At 37.4% G+C, this 21,882-nt stretch overlaps 1 protein-coding gene across 2 annotated transcripts in view; it reads right to left on the reverse strand.

The window, feature by feature from the left end:
- LOC111057026 (esterase E4) overlaps nucleotides 1-21,882 on the reverse strand; it is a 302,990-nt gene that overhangs the window by 151,383 nt on the left and 129,725 nt on the right. For both annotated transcript variants that reach the window (XM_039421458.1, XM_039421459.1), the window contains 2 exons: nucleotides 2,136-2,325; nucleotides 1,714-1,905 (listed from right to left, as the gene is read on the reverse strand). In XM_039421458.1, coding sequence (XP_039277392.1) covers nucleotides 1,714-1,905; nucleotides 2,136-2,325 — 382 coding nt within the window. The remainder of the gene's footprint in view (nucleotides 1-1,713; nucleotides 1,906-2,135; nucleotides 2,326-21,882) is intronic.

Here is a 21,882-nt window from a genome sequence, read left to right on the forward strand (position 1 = left end):
TCTGATCACTTTTATATTTTCATATCTGGTTATGTTCAATGGATCTCGAAAACGGCTCTAATGATTTTCACCAAATTTGGATTATAGTAGGTTTATAATACACAAATTTGATTGCACTAGGTCTCATCCTTGGGAAAACTTGCTGAACGACATTAAAAGGATAATTCATCCTTGGCTGAAACAGCTGAGACTTTCGTCGTCTGTGGATAGTAAAAAGTGAGCGAGTGATTCTGTGGAAAATCAAAAATCGCATCCCCGAAATTCATAAGCTGTCGTATAGCCAGCTGTGAAATATAAGCACGATCATTTAAGAGAATTGTGTTCTGTTTATCAATAAATAAAAATAACGAGCGAAGCTCGGTGCCCCGATATTCTGTGTAATTTATCCAATGAATAATCCACTTGTCAGCAGATTGATTATTAATCTGGGTGCAAATGTCATTCCATGGTCATTTTTTGGTAACAACTGTGGAAGATGTCTCAATTTCTTTGTTAGGTCTAGCATAATAAGGATCGTGATGATAAGTCGAAATCACAGGCAAATACCTCGGAAATAAGATGGCCGCCTAAATTGTCAGGGTTTTGCTATATCGCTTGTTTTCCAATAATCGTTCAGGATATTCAATTGTTTTCTCCCTCTACAATTTTTGTTTCATAAAATTTTCCTTTAAATCGCATATTTTTTATTCATAACCTTCAAAAGCCCAAAAAAGCTCTCTTTCTAAATGATTTCAAATATCATTCCATCATAACTTTTTTGTCCAAGAGATAGAGAGAAATTATACATCTATGAAATTTAGAGCGTTTTTCAAATTTGAAACGAAATATCTTCATGTGCTGTACGTCAATAAATGAGTTCTCTAGCGCCCTTCAAAGAAAACCCTGCATGATTTCTGGTGTTTTTTTCCATAAGCATGAGGTAACAAGCTAGAACTATGAAATCGATCTCTTCAAGACCCCTTGAGGGTACAGACTCGCAAATGGTCTCAAATAACGGTTGACATAAAGTACAATCTTGAATAGCTATCATTCTGGTTCACATGCAATTGATTGTCAATGAATGTTCAAAAAACAAATTATATTGTATTCAGCATAATGCAATGTTTATTGTATTGCAACCCTTGTTTCTCTCCAGTCATTTGACTGTAGGCATGACCGATATGGTTGTCTCATGGTAAAGTTGGAGTCAACTCTAAGATATTCATGAGTCTTATTAGATTGAGAAGAAATTCTCTTGGAAGAATCATATTCCAGACCTCGAAAGATTCCTTTACTTCTACTTCAGAACAATATTCAAATTCAAGGGATTGAGCAATCAGATACTGGAAGAGATTTATAATATATAAGCTCATTTAAGGATTAGTGTGTTATGAATTGAGTTGTTGGGGAGGTACCTACTTTTCTGTACTACGTACTTTCCGTAATGAAGCTGCAAAAAGCTTTCGAAGCTCTTATTAGAGCACCGTAGTTGCTGCTGTGGGATATAGTATCACACTTATTTTTTTTAGATTTCAGATTTTAGCCAGTGAGACACATTTAGAAGGTACTTTCCATCCAACCTGATAAGAGAAAATTATGGTTTTAATGGACTATCAATCGATCACTTTTTCACATTCCCAACAGACAAACAAAAACTGTCAGTATCAGCTGCTACTGGTAAGGATGAGTTCTACCAGAGCTGAGACCTGGTAGGCCGACGTGAATGTGACTTACCCCTGGACATGGATGACAGGAGATGTAGTTGTACAGCAGCAGCACCCGCACCCACACCCACCAATGACACCTTATTCGAGTCTCCATAGAATGCTTCGATGTTCCGCTGAACCCACTTGAGGGCGGCCACTTGGTCTAATAGGCCTAGGTTCGCTTTCACGCCATTTTTATGCCTGCCCATTGACAGGAAACCTACAAAACGTACAACATAACATATACTACTTGAATCTCACTATTCTTCAATGAAATCTGGAATGGATAAAAGCCAATTTCCATGAAAAGAAAAAAGGGAGTGCAAGGTGATGATGATGATGATGATGATGATGATGATGATGATGATGATGATGTTGAAGAGGAGGAAGAGGAACTGGAGGAGGGGTATGAGGAATGGAGTATGAAGAATGGATGAATGAGTTAGCTACCCGTATGTGCGAGTCTATAGTTGACAACAACAGTGACAAAGAAATCGCAGCAGAGGTTGGCAGCGAACCTTCGAGGATCAAACGGAAAGTCGTACATGTAGGTGCCTGGATGCAGCAGCACTATGACCGGACCCAATCGCGGCCTTACTCCTATTTCCGTCAGGGCGTGTCTGTTTTCAAAGTACATCCCCTGCGATGCAAAATATATAACATGCGGTAAGTGACAATAAGAAATACTCTATGAAAAAACACTGAAGAGAAAACTGTTTGAACTAATTTACAAGAAATATCGATGAAAGCAATCAGATAGTAATGTTGGATGATTATTCAAATCAAAAATTAGAATGGCCAATTGAAGGGATCTGCAAGTACAAAACGATAATTGGTTGCTTCTCATCGCATAAAGGTCTATATAATAATTGCTTTCAGTGTTTTAGAGACTTTCTATCTCTCAAACACAATCTCTTCGGGTCGAAGTCAAACGAGGCAAACGACAGAAGAGTCCTGCGACAGTCGAGACCAGCGACGGCAGAGACCGGCGACATTCGAGGCCAGCGACGGTAGAGGACTCCTGAAAAAGTGGCCTCAAATGTCGCCTGCGTTAGGCGACAATTGAGGCCACTCTAATTTTTGTACAGCCCCGACAGTCGAGACCTGCGACGGCAGAGGACTCCTGAAAAAGTGGCCTCAAATGTCGCCTGCGTTAGGCGACAGTTGAGGCCACTCTAATTATGTACAGCCCTGACAGTCGGGACCTGCGACGGCAGAGGACTCCTGAAAAAGAGGCCTCAACTGTCGCCTGCGCTAGGCTCTCCAGAATGGCAGACAGCACCAAAAGAATTATCATTTAATTAGTATGGATTTACCAGCAATTGAATAATATATTATATCCCATTATTCCTTCCACATTATGAATAAGTATTGCAACTTTACAACTGAAAATATACCTTAGCTGCTTCTTCATAAAAAACGAAATTTTCAAACTCGTAAATATCTTTTTGATACTTGGATGTCAAATTTTCAGTACATTATAGATGTTGAATATTATTCAAAAAATCCATATACTGTTACATATCAATAACTTTTATTAATTTCAAACATTCACATTTTACGATTTTTTGATCCATACATTGAGCTTTCCTCGTAAAAACTAAATCGATTAATTATTTCATTAATGATGTAGCTTATGGAATGAATCACACATGATTACTTTCATTTATGATGATAACATCATACGTCGAAATAGAATGAACATAGCTACAATCTCATATCCTACACTCGGTCATTCTGACAAATTGGCTTGCCCTCAAGCCATAAAATGAATGAATATGAAAAGGATTACAAATATAAACAAAACATGGAAAATTAAACAAATATAAACTGAACACACAAGATGAAACGAACGTGAACAATACATAACACTGCATTACATGCAACACTGCTTGATAAGACTGACTTTCTTTGGCTGTTTGGGTACTTAGAAATCTTTTCATTAATTTTCTTCTCTTTATTGAGTATGCATCAACTCATACATATTCTTCATTCTATAATTATTCTTATCAATTTCACTCTTCCCAATACTAGGCAATATTTCTTTTTAATTTCTTTCTAAATTCATACCTTGACTTTCTTCCATTTCCACATCTTTCCTCATTTTTTGTACATTCTCATTCCGTTCTCCAAGTTTTTCCTTAATTTCATAATTCGATTCATTTCCATTTTCCTCTCCACTATCCCATCTAACTTCACTTTCCCTTTCTACAAATTGCAAGATCTCAAAAAAGGTGGTTTTACACAGGTACAAAATTATATGCCTGATTATATATAGTAATTTTTAGAGATCTTTCGGGTATAGTTTTCAAAAATACAGTAAAGAATATTTTTAAGGAAGAATGTTTATGTAAAGTTGTTGATTTTTCAAATCAACTTCCTGGATTATATAAAAAGGTAAATTTGTTCATTACTCTAAGCATCATACTACTGTATATAACCTTTTTCTATTCTCTGAAGCTTATTAATTTTGTAACTTTTAAATTCTTTATAACTTTGAATTCGTGTAACTTTGAAAGTTCAGCATGTAAAATAAAGATACCAGCATCTTTCCATCCTTCAATTGAGTTTCGTCAACAAAGGTGGTCAAGTCATATACATTCCAGTACTTGGATGATGGTCCCTAAACATATTTTTAAGTAATGGGAATCCATTATTACTGCATTATGCCTCCTTCATTGACAAATCTGAATATTTATCTATCTTCTATCCATCTATAAGACGAGATGGTGTCTGTCTTTCTGTCTGTTTTTATGTGAGCTCATCACGCTTGAAATACTTGACTGATTGAGCTGTAATTCTTCACAAAGATGATCGTTCTGAAAATCCTTCAAGGATAAGCCCTATCTACCTTCAAAGTTCATATGCTTTTTTTATTAAAGAAGTTTCCATTATTTGGTTTTCAACAAATCAGAAGCTATAATTATTACAAAATTTATTTTGTCTGGAATCGCAGTAGGATGTGTCCTCAACTGTCGCCTGCTGCTGCAAGCGAGTCTCTAATTTTTGTACAGGCCCGACAGTCGAGACCAGCGACATTCAAGGCCAGCGACGGTAGAGGACTCCTGAAAAAGTGGCCTCAAATGTCGCCTGCGTTAGGCGACAGTTGAGGACACTCTAATTTTTGTACAGCCCCGACAGTCGAGACCTGCGACGGCAGAGGACTCCCGAAAGAGTGACCTCAAATGTCGCCTGCGTTAGGCGACAGTTGAGGCCACACTAATTTTCGTACACTCCCGACAGTCGAGGCCTACGACCGTAGAGGACTGTAAAACAGTCCTCTACGGTCGTAGGCCTCGAATGTCGTCGGTCTCGACTGTCGCGCACCCGATTCCTGCTACTCCGACATATCATCCTTCCATCACACTATTGGCCGGCCGACGTTTCTCTTCCTCCACGATGGCTCCCATTTAGTCACTTTCTTCGTTCATCTTCCATCTTGTAGTCGTGAAATCTGAAATGTGTCCTGCCCATTTCCCCTTCAGTCTTCTTATGGTTACAATGACGTCTTTTAACTTGACTTCGCTCTTGATTGTTGAAGTACGAATTCTTTGCATATGGTGGATGTTCAGAATACTTATTTCCATAGCCAGTTGGGTGTTATGAATAGAGTCTATTGTGCTTGCTCTGCAGGCCCAGGTTTGTGCACCGTATGTAAGATTGGGAATGCAGGTTTAAAGTACTTTGGTTTTGGATGATTAGCTGACGTCTTTATTTCTCATGATGCATTTGAGCGACCAGAACTTTTTCCAGGCAGCTGTTCATCTTCTTTTGATCTCCTTCTCTTCTGTTGAATGAGAAACACTGTCCAAGATAGACTACTTCTTGTGTCCAAATCAAAACCTTTCCATCTAACTCAATTATTTCAGGGACCACATTTGTCATGAGGTTGGTCTCTTCAGGACTGCTTTCAAGCCCAGCTTTCTTATTCGACTCTGCCAGCTCTGATATCATATTCTTCAGTTCATGTAGTGACTTTTCCATCAATACCATATCATTGGCCAATCTCAGGTGGCTCAGGTGTTCCCCTCTAGTAGATGATATTTACAGTTCTCGAGCGTTTTTTCTCGAAATAGCTCCCCTCCCCCTCACCCATCCTACGACCCCTCCTCCTCCACCGCTACGGAGCACTACCCATGCACCCAAAAATAGTTTTCCCCCCCTCCCCACACTGGAATAGAATTCTAAAAAATAGATTTTCCAAAATATATTTCCCAAAATAGATTTTTCCCTCCCACTCCACTGGAGAAGAAGAGGAAGATGGAAAAGAAGGGGAAGAAGGAGAAGAGGAAGGAGAGGAAGAAGGAGAAGGATAAAAATTCTCCCCCACCAGAAAAATTTCCCAGAAAAATTCCCTCTGCTGCTGACAGATTAAAGTGGATTGAGTTTCATCCTTCCCCTTGTACTGCCAGGTTTAAGTGGATTGAAAATCTCATCTTAGTGGCAGATTTAAGTGAATCATCTCACTGTCAGATTTAAGTGAATCGTCCCTATGTCTCTCTAACTGTCAGATTAAAGTGAATCATCCTTTCTCTCTATGCCTTAGATGATCTCACTCTAAATCAACTGTCAATAGCTTGCTTTCCACCCAACAGTAACACTCCATCCAACATGCACTTGGCAACCAAATCCAAATTCATATAAATTTTTGCTGTACAAGCCGTGGGCGTTATGTTTAAAAGTGTTTTCCCAACCATTACTAATGTATATATAATTAGAATGAGCCAACATATCCAATTATACACACATTAGGAGTTATAGATTAGGTCTATATCACTGTGGGGATTTTATCACTCTCTACAGAGTGATCTATGTTCTTTTACATTTTTTACCTGCAATATCGTACAATCATTTTCAGAGTTCATTAGAATTATTAACAATAGCTAATGATTCATCATTTTTTGAACAATCATAATATAAATGTCCAGTTTCTGGTTTATCGAGTAATTCAAAAAACTCTGATAAAATGGGGAAGAGAAGATTTTCTGTTTTTGTTAACACGCAAGTATCACACAGTCTTGCAGAACTTCAGTGGTCAGGCATGAGCATTTTGCTTACACTCACCCTTATGGCTCCCTGGACTATAAACAGTTGGTTTTGACTATGCTCTTTCAATATTTATTAATTTCAAATTTTTCTCAACATGTTTTATGTTACTATATACTATTTAATAGTATATAATAACATAATACATGGAGGAGATTCCAAAACTAAATACTGCATATTTATTGTTAGAATTCATCATTTTTATGGAATAAAATAATCTAACCTTGAATGGAATGAATATACCTTCTTTATTTGACTTATTTTCCGACATCTAGATAGAATAAAAAGATAATGAAAGTTTAAATTAGAAGATGGAATATAAAATAGGAAGATAATACCTTTATATTGAAATTAGTCAATGTTCATTCTGTCATCCTCAAACTGTTCAAGGACTCAGACTGTTCAAGGTTGTCTAGAGGACAGTCACAGTGAGGATTACATGTGGTGCCAACCTTGGAAAACAAAAATTCCCAAAGCTACATACAAAAGTTACAATTGTGCAGCAATTTGCCGAGGGCGCGACTACTTGCATGTTAATGCAAGATCTCTCACCTGATCACCTGTTGAAAATTTAATATTCTTTGCAGTCAGATCAAACTCATTAAATGAAATTGACATCAAGAGACAAGATAGTTTCTTGAATTTTGAAAAGCTATAACAATCTTTAACAGTATTTTGTGATAATAACGTTCCACCCATGGAGCATCATTACTTAATTTAGCACTCAATTCCGAATTGAAATGCAACATAGCATAGCTATTTGATTGGTTGACAATAGCAAACTCTTTCATAACTATTTGATTAGAATTCTGCCTAAACCAGTGCAGGTCGACTGTAGGAATTTTCATAGCACTTTTCAAACTCTTCTGCTTTTCCACCTCTTCTTCTTCTTCATTAATGATGACCTGTCCTGCTTTGTGTTCCTCATGTTGTCCATTCTTCTCCTTCTCCAGCTCCTTCTCCTCCTCCTGCAGCTGCTGCTGGATCGGTGTACTACATCTTCAGTCATAGTACAAGAAGTCGTCACCATCAAGATCACACTGTATGTAAATAGACTGCATTTTGTTGTCACAATTTGCCCAGGGTGCCTAGCAGATATTTAATAGATGAGACCCAATCACCAATTATCCATGTGCCTTTCAACACTTATAGAATTCAAAGCATTAATGTAAAAGTAACCGATCAGAGAGGATCAATTATTGATTTCCTAGGAGATATAATTACAATTAGAGTTCACAACTGTGAAAAACAAAGAAGTTGAAATGGGATTCTCGTTTTCAAGCCTCACGCTATCATTTGCTCACAGAAGCTCATCAGAGACTTGAATGTGATAGAGTCAACACCTGAAAAGCTGTGTGCTATATCAGGGAAAAGCGTGAGAATATTAGAAAAGTTCGGATTTATAGTAGATTGGTGTCATGTATGGCGCAGCAATAATTAGTGAAATTCTTGATGTAGAATCCCAACTTGAGTTCTATAACCAAGTTTCAGTTTCATACTCATACAGTATATTCAGGTTAACTTGAACCTTCAGATGAGGTGCGTATCCATGTGGCATCCATGGATCAGTACAGTCTTCCCTGCAAATCATTCATATTTATTGAGTGTGAACTGAAGTGTTCAAAACCCAAGTTTTATACTCAAGAAATGACCCCTCACTATAATAGAAAACTCCTGATACATCACACTCTTATTATATCAAGTTCTACAATATTATAATACAATGTGAAGTTTTCTTGTTCCTCGAGAATTATTGAAGAGTCTTGTTTTTATTATTTTGATTACAATTGAATTTTAATCCATTATTTTACATAGTATGAACTCATAATACAATTCATTCCTCTTCTATCAAACCTCCCCTATGTTTTCCCTTTTGAGCATAATTATTATTTATTTTAAGTGAAAACTCTCAGTGATATAACTTTATTACAATCAAATCTGAAACTGTGGGAATGCCATACTCATTTCTTACAGCCGGGCCCGGCCCCAGGGGTGGGCGGACCGGGCGGCCGCACAGGGCGGCAGATTTTTAGGGGCGGCAAATTTTAAGGAACGGAACATTTTGAAATGCAAAAAAATAATAAATTTCATGTGAATAGTAAAATTTTATAAGAAGCTTTTCCAAACTCAAGCTAATAAAGACATAAATATCTAAGATCAACAATGTCCCAGGAACGTCTGAGTGGTCTAGCGAAGATAAAATATCTCAGTCCCTAGATCTTGAAGAACTAGAGAAGGAATTTTTCTATGCAAAGGTCAGACGAGTTCTACTTAATTAAACAAGTGTGATGGACAAACTCGTGTTGTAGCAATTGTAGTTTTGATTACTTAGCAAGTTAAATCGGCCCAAAACTCTGTTGCAGTCTCTTGATTTAGAACAACCGTCTTAATTATGTTTTCTTATTGTGTACCATATCTGTTCCTAACATAAAAATCTGGTGTGGTACACTCACACAACTTTCCTTGCTCATTGAACTGTAAGCCTCATTCTTAAACGAGAATAATTCAGGGGAATAACATAATGACGATTGGCGGCAACATATTTGAAACTACGATCAGACTACTGTATATGTGTGTATATATAATTGTTTTCAGAGTACTTTTTTCTTTGTGTAAATTGTGAAATTCGATGATTTTTTAAAAGTCGTCAAAACAGCTGTTCTACAGATGAAATATCTCGACTATGTGTTATTTTAATAAACTGCACTAACTACCTACCTCATGCACGAGAGGGAGTTTACAAAGTCCATTTCTCAAGGATGGGGTGGACCCTATCAAATTCTCAGGAAAAAGACTCATGCCAGTTGATAGAGTTGATAAATAAGTATATAGGGTATGAATTTGAAATAAATCAGTCAAGTCATTTTTGAGAAAATCGTGAAAAACATGGTTTTTTAGTAACTATCCGCCATTTTTCTCAAGAATATTACGGAGCTCCTACAATTTTCCCAGAAATGAGACTCATGTCAGTTGATTGGGCTTATAAATAGCTATCCATGGTATAAATTTGAAGAGAATTGTTAGAGCAGTTTTCGAGAAAACCGTGAAAAACATGGTTTTTTAGAAATCATCCGCCATTTTTTCGCCATCCTGAATTGAATTTTATTGAATTTCTTATTGTCGGGTCCTCATGGTATAAGGACCTTAAGTTTAAAATTTCAAGTCAATCGGTTAATTAGGAATGGAGTTATCGTGTTCACAGACATACACACATACACACACACAGACCAACACCCAAAAATCATGTTTTTGGACTCAGGGGACCTTGAAACGTATAGAAAACTTGAAATTGGGGTACATTAATTCTTTTTGGAAAGCAATACTTTCCTTACCTATGGTAGTAGGGCAAGGAAAGTAAAAATAGTTTAATCAGATATTTTGTGTTACTGTTCTAGTCCAGTCAATTTAAGATTATAGTGAAATGTTTGGAACACAATTTTCAACTCAAGAGCTCTTTTAAGGATAGTAAGAGGATAACATATCAAAAGTCCTCACCCCTACCTCATGTGCTAAAGGAGTGGAGGTGGTTTTGAAAGTACCATTTTTTCATTTTTCTCATATATCTCGGAAACTATGCATTTTATGGACATTTGTATACTGTACAAAATTGAAGGTTGAAGCTCACAAAATTACCAACAAGTTTTGTTCTCTACATTTTTTTTCATATCTCTTACATTTTCTGAGATATCCGCTTTTGAAGGTGAGACATTTTTTGAAAAAACACTTCTGCCTCCAATTTTTTCATCTTTTCGGCCTTATAATTTTTGAACGATTGATGAAAAGAATCCTTGCTGATTATAAGCTGACGGAGCATCAAATTATATTCAATTTGATGTATATTTTCACTATTTTACGCATTTCCCTACGACTGTTGCAGCAGTTTTAGTAGCATCACCTTAGAACATATATATCTCAAAAAGTATCAGATTTATCGAAATCCTCTATCAAACAAAACTTTTACTCTCAACACTAAAACTGAACTTCTGAGATATGACTACTTTGAGATATGAAAAAAATGTAGAGAACAAAACTTGTTGGTAATTTTGTGAGCTTCAATTTTGTACAGTGTACAAATGTTCATAAGATGCATAGTTTCCGAAATATATGAGAAAAATGAAAAACTGGTACTTTCAAACTACCCCCACCCCTTTAGTACATGGGGTAAGGGTGAGGATTTTTGATATATTAATCCTCTTAACATCCTTAAAAGAGCTGTAGAGTTTAAAATTGTGTTCCAAAATTTTCCCTCCATACCTTTATTTGAGCATTCGTTGCCTGCACTTATTCCTCAATATTTATATTTGTCAAATATTTTTTCAAATGTCATTTTCAACTTGAACAGCTGATAACCTTCCGGCAAATTTTTAAGTAAACAATTATTAGACGGGATACCTGGCGGTGGGGGAGGGCGGCGTTTGCTGATTTCGCCCAGGGCGGCAAAGTCCCTAGGGCCGTGCCTGCTTACAGCTTATACAAAAATATATTGTGTCAGTGTTTCAATAATCTGGAAACTCTTATATTGAAATGAACAGTGAACCATATCAAAAGTCCCTCTAAAACTCTAAGCACAATCTAAAATAGCCATGATGCTTCAAATTGTAGAGAGTTCTTCCCTCCCTTAGTTTCACTGTAAACATCACGGGAGAGGTACAAGGTTTATGAATCATTGTTATGTTCTTGAATAATAACACATGGTGTGGAGAGTGCAGAGAATCCATATAGATCTCGCAGTAGAAGTTATCACTGAATGTATTCATAGACTTGACTATAGACAGTGTTGTCAAGTTTCAGTGTCTTCCTTTGAAAGAAAAATCCTGTAGACCTCCAGTTTGAAAACATAATAGATGAGTATTTGATGAGAAATACCAGTTATGTACCCCATTTAGTAGGATATGAACTCAAAAAGCATACACAAGTCACCCCATCGCGTAGGCTACATACTCATGGAGCATACAAACTTCAGAGTCCCATTTAGTAGGTCCAACCGGTAAGAGTGAATGAGTGTGTATGAGGAATGTGGTGTGGATCTGGTGGATTTTTCTGTAAGCGTAACTATGTGAACTCTAGATGCAAAACGGGGTGATTTTGGAAAAAAGTGTATAAAGTAATAATTCGGATTGAGAACAGTCCTAGAAGTCGTTTTGAGTGGATGCATTGTGAGGTATGAAACAGTGACGGAAAAATTCTGGTAACCGCTCCCCATTTCGTGTTGTGCTTGAGCACAATTCACCCTGTATGACCCCTCTTACACACTAACACACACACACACACACACACACACACACACACCACACACACACACACACACACACACACCACACACACACACACACACACACACACACACACCACACACACACCACCACACACACACACACACACACACACACACACCACACACACACACACACACAACACACACACACACACACACACACACACCACACACACACACACCACACACACAACACACACACACACCACACACACACACACACACCACACACACACACACACACACACCACACACACACCACACACACCACACACACACACACACACACACACACCACACACACACACACCACACCACACACACACACCACACACACAACACACACACACACACACACACACAACACACACACACACACACACACACACACACACACACCACACACACACACACACACACATACACGCACGCGCGTGCACACACACACACACACACACACACACACACACACACACACCACACACCACACACACACACACATACACGCACGCGCGTGCACACACACACACACACCACACACACACACACACACACACACACACACACACACACACACACACACACACACACACACACACACACACACACACACACATACAGACCAATACCGAAAAACCACTTTTTTCGACTCAGTGGACCTTGAAACGTATAGAAATTTAGAAAGCAATACTTTCCTTACCTATGGTAATAGGGCAAGGAAAGTAAAAATACAATTACAGTCAAAAATAAAAGAATTGATAAACTTCAAAGAGTGAATATGATAAGGGGAGCCATGCTTTGATAAACTATTGTTTGTGCTTAGAAGAAAATGTCGACTATTAGCTTCAAGATGTTAATAAAAACTGTATCTACAAATATGTTTTTAAAAAGAAGTTAGAGGGGCTAGAGGATGAAAGGATAATAATTAATCAATAGAATATGAGCATGGATGAATTTAAATTAGTTTAATTATATAATTTGAAAAGAGTAACAAACATATAAATTTTATGTATAAAAGATTCAAAATTTTAATATACAGAGTGACCACGAGAAACATTTACATTTTAGAAATGAAAAAACAATATTAATCTTTTAATATACTATTTATTCAACTAGAGTTAAATAGTTGTGAGTATATGCCATTTACTTTTTGTAGACAAAATTTTGTCAGGAAGGTGACGTCCATTTTCCCTGCGGCATTTAGAATCAAATCAAATCAAGCTTTATTCAATGATATCACTTACATGACAAAATTCCGTTACACAAATGATATTACAGATCATTGAATTCAATACTGTTTAAGAAAAATCTTGTCTGCAAACAGGAGTGAAATACATTCAGAACTCAGCTAAAAATGCTTATCTATAAACTCAACTGAAAATAATTATCCTAATCTACACACGCGCACACACATCAACACACTCACACACCATGGAGAAATCATAATTAATTATAAATTACTGAAAGAATTAAAATAAGTGACTGTCAAGGTGAATCATCTAAGAATAATGAGGAGCTAATTAATCTCAACCGGAGAATGATGCATCATAAAAAATGATCCAAGTGTAATTTAGATTTGTAAGATTGAAGATTATTTGAATTTTTAATTTTCTATTCTGTTCAGAAAGCTCTTTTACACTCGTTCCATTGTATCCTCAGTGATCAACACCACCTTAGTAAATATCGCCGCTTTGCTTTCAAGTACGGGGTTTATGTCGATAAACATGTCCTCACAAATAAAAATCACTTTGGATGACTTGAAAGCAGCGATATGTACTGTGGTGTCGTTGATCACTGAGGATAAACTGAAATGAGTGTGGAAGAGCTTCCTAAACAGAATGGAAAATTACCTCAGGGAAACGACCCTCCCAGCCCTAGTGTCGGCCATTTTGGCCACGCCCCCAACCAATAGGAAGCGAGGGGGCGTGTCCAAAATGGCGGATTTCAACCCCCCTTCACCCCCCCAGCCCTAGTGTCGGCCATTTTGTCCCCCACCAAAGCCCCTCCCCCAACCAATAGGAAGCGAGGAGGCGTGTCCAAAATGGCGGTTTTCCCCCACCATCTGCAAAATGGCGGCCTCCCACCAATAGGAAGGCACCCCCACCAATAGGTGTTCCAGCAGGTGCACCTGTCATGCCCACCACCAATAGGAAGGCTTGTTCCCCTTCTTTGTTGACCAGCAGGTGCACATGCCCCACCAATAGGAAGGCACACACGGCCATTTTGTTCCCCTTCTTTGTTGAGCAGGTGCACATGCCCCACCAATAGGAAGGCTTGTTCCCCTTCTTTGTTGACCAGCAGCAGGTGCACACACCCCACCAATAGGAAGGCTTGTTCCCCTGACAGGTGCACCAATAGGACGACCATTTTGTCCCCCTTCTTTGTTGAGCAGCAGCAGGTGCACAACCTGCTTGGGCCAGCAGCAGCAGCAGCAGGCTTGCCAACCAGATATCTCAGATCTTCAAAATCTTTAAAATCTTTAAAATCTCAGATATCTCAGATTTCAACTGGGCAAAACTCACAACTACTGGTGCGCAGAACCCGCAACTACTACTACTGGTGCGCAGAAGCCGCAACTACTACTACTGGCGCGCAAAACTTGCAACTACTACTACTGGTGCGCAGAAGCCGCAACTACTACTACTGGCACGCAAAACTTGCAACTACTGGTGCGCAAAACTCGCAACTACTAGCTTGCTTTTCCATTATAACTTTGTACAAATTTCTACAGTTAGACAATCCTTTTTTTACGTAGCAGCAGTAACCTATCCAGTATAGTTGTTGTGCAGATGCGCATGTGTAAGCAGCAAGCGCGCAGCAGCAGCAAGAGTTGATAAAAATAGTAGTTATTATGTCAGCAGCGGCGGCAGCGGCGGTACCGCCAGAAGAAGCGGCAATTGCAATAGTTAACTTTGATAATCTTATTGTAGATTCAAAACAAGCAGACAAAGCTTGTCTAGATAGAAAAAAGCATGGTGAATTTTTACCAAGTTCAGCTAGAATTCTAATTTGCGGTGCATCAAATTGTGGAAAGACAAATGTACTGCTGAATTTGATATTTGATAAGAATGGATTAAAATTCAAAAACTTATACTTGTTCAGTAAGTCATTGTATCAGGAAAAGTATAAGTTATTGGATATTGTTTTTTCAAAACTCAAGTGTGTGAAATATTATAAATCTGACAACATTGAAAGTATACCACAGCCGAATGATGTTGACAATCATTCACTGTTGATATTCGACGATTTGAATGTTACACGTGTGCCGCAAATACGTAACTTTTTCACAATGGGCAGACACAAAAACATAGATTGTGTGTATTTGATTCAAAGCTATGGTGCAATTTCAAAACATCATATTAGGGACAATGCAAATATGCTTATTATATTTAAAATGGATATGCATAATTTAAAATTAGTGTTTAGAGATTTTGTTGGATCTGATATGACATTCGTTGCATTTAGAAAACTATGTTCAGATGTATGACAAAGCGGAAATCATAGTTTTATTTCAATTTTTACTGAGTGTAAAACTGATGCTGGTAAATATCGTAATTGTCTTGGTAAGTATATTGATCCAAGCTTGTATAGCAGCAGTAGTACCAACTAACATGTGTCAATTCTCATCATTTGTTGTTGAGACAGTGTAGATGAAAGAGCTATACTCCACTAGCAATATGCATAAATTTAAATCAAAGAGAAAAAAATACAAACAAAATAGACGACGACGACGAGAACGAGACCATGCACGGCGACAACGTCATCGTCAGTCTAGTAAAGTGATTGACAGGATAGAAGGTTTGCATGAATCAATTATTCATAAGCATAAACTGTTAACTAGTATGATTAGGGAAAATGATACAATTAGACAAAAATCATTAGAACCAATTGTTAATCCACTAAAAGAATTGAAAGATACACTTGAACAACAACATCAGCAGCAGATGGCTGACACTAGAAGCAGACTTAAAGAGGAATCAGAGGAGGAGGAGGAGGAGGAGGAGGAGGAGGAGGAGGAGGAGGAGGAAAAAGGTAAAATGGAGGATGAGGGGGAAGGATTGAATAGATCTAATGTGGGTGATATCTTGAATAAGACAACAATACAAAATGATTTCGTTGATGAGTATATACGCGAATTTCATAAGGAAAAACTAAATAATTGTATATCTTATGGTATATGTTATGACAGTAACGATAATGAATACTTTATGGGTACAAAGGAAATTATTATTGACAATGCTAATTTAATTATCGACAATAATAATAGATATCGTTTAACAGTTGGTTTGTGTGAACTTCTCTTTAAAAAACAGCCTGACATGAAAATGTACACCGAACGTGATTTGATAAAATATCGAAATATACTACAGCTAACATCTGCTCATTTAGATCGTCATCACAAATTATTCAATCTTTATTCCCATCAGCAAGTAGGAAAACAAAGAAAAGATTGAGAAAGAACATTGCTGGTGATGCTGCTGTTAGTGGTATGGGTTTTATAAGAAATGAATCTACTAGTTGACAATATGTCTATTGGGATGATCCAAATGAACTGATTGACAGATTAAATATTCTAATTTCATCACAACAGGCAGGAAATAGATCACATACTGTTGAAATGGCTTCAATTATTGAAGAACTCAAAGAAAGTGGTATTATATTAGGTGGTGGTGGTGGTAGCAGTTGGTATGTGTTTAACACTTGACAGAGATGGCAAGTAGTACTGTGAGTAGTAGTACAATAGATCTCTTTGGTCGAACACATCATGTGTTTAATAGTAATCATACAGCAGCAGCAGTAGCAGCAGCAGTAAACAGTGGTTGTGAATCAACATCGTTAGTGGCAGCAAGTAGAGAATATTTAGACAGTAAACTACTTGAAATATCATCAAATTTATTTACTAAATTACAGTCAGATCCATTGTTGGTTAACAGACAATACTTGGACAGTAAATTGCAGGAAATTTCAACAAATATATTCAATAAACTGCAGTCTGATTCATCGTCATTAGTAAATAGAAAATATCTAGACAGCAAATTACTTGCAATATCAACTAATATATTCCAAAAACTACAGGCTGATTTAATTACAAAGAAAGTGTTTGAATGTAAATTACATACAATGTCTGATATATTGAAGGAAATAGCACAGCAAAAACAGAATTTTGATTTACAATTGAAAACCCTATCAAAATCAATTAGTGATGAAATTGAGCTAAAGTATGTTAGTAGGTCGTTGTTTGATCAAAAATCAGATGAATTGAAATCATTTTGTGAACAACAAAGTAAGAACAATAGTTTGAAACATGTTGATACAGACTTGCTAGATAGGAAATTGACAGATTTAAAAGAGAGTTTACTCACACAAACTGAAAATAACTATATTAAGAAGCAAGAGTTTAATCAGAAGGTACTCAAAATACAAACTGCAATTAATGACATGTTTGTAGACATGCATAAGCAACTTGATGGTAAACATTTAGCACTAGGTGACAAATTAAAAGTTGACATTATGCAGATGATTATGAAGGGTGACGATTTTCAGAATTATTTAAATGAACAGTTGTTCAACTTTTCATACTATTTGATTGCACAATATGTCAAAAAGAGGTTCATCTTTGACATGAGTGAAGCTAGACAGCATAATTTGGATTCTGATCAGGTACAAGAGTTGTTTCTGAAAAGAATGTTCAGTGGAAGGAGACCAGCAGCAGCAAATGATACAAAAAGAAAGAAATATGACTGAGAAGTAGATGACTAGAAGTATTAGTAGTGATTCAAATAAAAGAAAAAAAAGCAAGCTTTAGTAGTAGTAGTAGTTGCGGGTTCTGCGCACCAGTAGTTGTGAGTTTTGCCCAGTTGAAATCTGAGATATCTGAGATATCTGAGATTTTGAAGATTTTAAAGATTTTGAAGATCTGAGATATCTGGTTGGCAAGCCTGCTGCTGCTGCTGCTCAACAAAGAAGGGGGACAAAATGGTCGTCCTATTGGTGCACCTGTCAGGGGAACAAGCCTTCCTATTGGTGAGGCGTGTGCACCTGCTGCTGGTCAACAAAGAAGGGGAACAAGCCTTCCTAATGGTGGGGCACGTGCACCTGCTCAACAAAGAAGGGGAACAAAATGGCCGTGTGTGCCTTCCTATTGGTGGGGCGTGTGCACCTGCTGGTCAACAAAGAAGGGGAACAAGCCTTCCTATTGGTGGTGGGCATGACAGGTGCACCTGCTGGTCAACAAGGAAGGGGAACAAAATGGCCGTGTGTGCCTTCCTATTGGTGGGGCGTGTGCACCTGCTGGTCAACAAAGAAGGGGAACAAGCCTTCCTATTGGTGGTGGGCATGACAGGTGCACCTGCTGGTCAACAAGGAAGGGGAACAAAATGGCCGTCTTCCTATTGGTGGGGCGTGTGCACCTGCTGGTCAACAAAGAAGGGGAACACCTATTGGTGGGGGTGCCTTCCTATTGGTGGGAGGCCACCATTTTGCAGATGGTGGGGGAAAACCGCCATTTTGGTCACGCCTCCTCGCTTCCTATTGGTTGGGGGAGGGGCTTTGGTGGGGGACAAAATGGCTGACACTAGGGCTGGGGGGTGGAGGGGGGGGGGAAATCCGCCATTTTGGACACGCCCCCTCGCTTCCTATTGGTTGGGGGCGTGGCCAAAATGGCCGACACTAGGGCTGGGGGGTGGAGGGGGGGAGGGGGCGGGGTTTTAGGCCACGCCCCTCGTCTCCTATTGGTCTTGTGCAGAACTCTCAAATCTACACTACTCTCTAGTTGAATAAATAGTATATTGAAAGATTAATAGTGTTTTTTTCATTTCTAAAATGTGAATATTTCTCTTGGTCACTCTGTATAACAAATATGAAAAGTCTCTCAAGCAAAATTCTATAATTATATAGACATTCATGAAATAATATTCTGTTGGATCAAGTTAAAAAAAATTGACAAACTAATATTTTTGATACAGTATTACTTACAATTTCATACTTTCAATTCAAATAAAAAGAACAAAATAATATTTTTGTTACAATATTTACAATTTTATACTTGATGTTGAGCTTCTTCTCCTATAAATCTCCTTCTTCTCTCTCCTCACTTTCATCAGTATGTGATGATGTACAGAGCCTAGAAAAAAAGGAAATCATTACAGCAGATTAAACATTTGATAAAAGTTTATTTTCAAGCAAGTTTCTTGTCTAAATACGCTAACGTTCTAAATAATAGTAATATCAGGAAAAGAAACCGCCAACAAGATGTGAAGATTATAGATAGGGTTAGTGAAAATAATGAAAACAGCTCAATATTTCCTTCACAAGGATAGTTTGACAGTAAGTTTCATTGAGGGATCTTTATGGAATTAAAAAAGTTACTTTTAATTTTTAAATTAGATTTTCGAATCAAGTGATTAGATTGTTGAATCAGGAGTTATTGATATTATTATTTATTTATTCAAATATGATCCCCAATGAGATCTACTGTCAAATTATCCTTGCTAATAGTATATCAAGCTGTTTCCATAATTTTCACCACCCCTTGTATGATTATATTGTTGGTGATTGATTTTTTCATGTCGATTTAGTTCTTTCTTGTTGCTCTATGCTATTTTCAAATGAACCGAGCAATGATTAAAAGGAGTAGCATGTATATAAGATGGCCCAAAAAAGTCAGGAGTGCCCATTCCAAGAGGGGTACATTGACTGCATCATTGAAATTGGCTTTGTTACAGAACAAATCTTGAGGTGGTTGCAAAAACATAATAATAATAATAATAATAATAATAATAATAATAAAAGAAACTGGAATAGATTTATCACGACGACTGGTGACCTTTTGATCTTTATTTGGTAAAGAGTAAAGACCTGCCTTGTCAAGATTTGTGACCTAGACCTTTCAACAGATCTTCACTCGGTTTATTGATAAAGAAAAATGCTGATCATTGCCCTTGAATAAGCCATTCAACAGAAATGGAAATAGTTTGATTAACTAGTCTCCTGGCTACATAAGCCAATAAAGTTATTGACTCTTTGAATGTTTTTAATTTTTGTATTGGTCTATCAAGGTCTTTAAATAATACAGGTCATGAGACAATCCCGTGATGCATTGCAAAATCGCTATTTTACGGGGTTCTAGTTCACCAATTTTCAAATTTATCAGCTGTTATCATTATAGATTGAACAACATGATTTGTTATTCTGTTATATTGTTCACGGAATATTCCTTGACTTTGAATTGTAGAATAAATTCTTCCAACAAAATAATAATATTTATATTCCAACTAGGAACTGAATTGTTGATTTTTGAATTTAATTGATTGGGAACCTAAAACTGTTTTTGAGGTTAGCCTTTTGTCCCAATATCTTATGAATCATAACAGCTTACAAGAATAAGAACAATATTTTTCATAACTAAAAAATGAATTAATGAACCATTTATTATTAAAAGTTCATAATTAAAGAATCTAAAACTTGAATTCAGATATTATCTAAACCAGAATATTATTATTAAAAACCATAATGCATGATTTTGTTATGAGCAGATTGGAATTTCAAATGTACCGCCATAAAGACCCCACATAATGGCCGCTCCATTAGGATATGAGTGTCATGACCTCATGACTAATAAAATTGGTCCCCAACAAATCTTATAATAATAATAGCTTTATTTACATTCTTGAAAGAACAAAAGCCTCTCTTATGAGGTATATATGTGGTTGGCAACAAATACAATTCCACATTAATTTAAATTATAAAATTTTTCACTTTTCAATTCAGAGTCTGTCAATAATTTTTGCCCATCTCCTCCTGTCTCTAGCTTCGGTCAGCCACAAATCTCCAACTTGTTGTGAAAGTTCATCCCTCCACCGGAGTACTGGTCGTCCCCTTCCTCTGGTCCTGTCCCGTGGTATCCATTCCGTGCATGTCTTCGCCCATCTGTCAGCTCCCATCCTTGCCACGTGACCGGCCCATCTCCACTTGATTAGATGAGCTTCCCGTTGTAGATACTTCACATTGATCATTTTCAAAATGTCCGTGTTTCTAACTCTCTTTTGCAGTCGAAGCCCGAGTATACTTCTTGACATTTTTGTCTGAGTTGTCTCTAATCTTTTGTCAAGTTCAGCTGTCAGTGTCCAAGTTTGAGCCCCATACAACAGTGATGGATAGACACATTTTCTAAAGGGCTTTCGCTTTTAATTAATTCGAGAAGTCTCCTTTGAATATTTTCCTTGGGATCCAATACTTCTTCCATCCCTCATTTATTCTCTGTTTATCTCCTTTCCTGTCCGATTCTTAAAAGATAGAAGTTGACCCAGGTACTCATATTCATCCACATAGCCTATCGACCCAGCAGTGACCTCAATCCTCTTCATGCTAGAGTTGGTCATAACTCTTGTCTTATTTGCATTCAGATTTAAACCCATTCGTTCACTTGCATCTATGAGTTCGTTGAACATTTCTCTCATCTCTTCAGCATTTTTTCCAATCAACATAACGTCATCTGCGAATCTTAGGTTTGACAGCTGATATCCATTCACGCATAATCCTCTGTTTTCCCAACTCAGTCTTCTAAAAACATATTCCAAACAGCAATTAAAAATAATTGGTGAGAGTGGGCACCCCTGTTTTAAACCTCTTTCCACCTTGATGATCCTTCCTTTTCGCTCAAGCTCGATATAGACCTCGTTATTTGTGTACAAACTTCTCAATATCTCAATATAGCCAGTCTCTATGCCCGATTCTCTCAATGCCTTCCACATTTGACCGTGGTTGATACTATCAAATGCTTTATGAAAGTCCACAAATCCAATGTATAAGGGAATCTTAAACTCTATGCTTTTCTCGATGAGTTGATTGGCGGCTTGTAATTGGTCAGCTGTCGAG

This window comes from Nilaparvata lugens, chromosome 2, assembly GCF_014356525.2.
Source record: "Nilaparvata lugens isolate BPH chromosome 2, ASM1435652v1, whole genome shotgun sequence".
NCBI classification, from domain to species: Eukaryota; Metazoa; Arthropoda; class Insecta; order Hemiptera; family Delphacidae; genus Nilaparvata; species Nilaparvata lugens.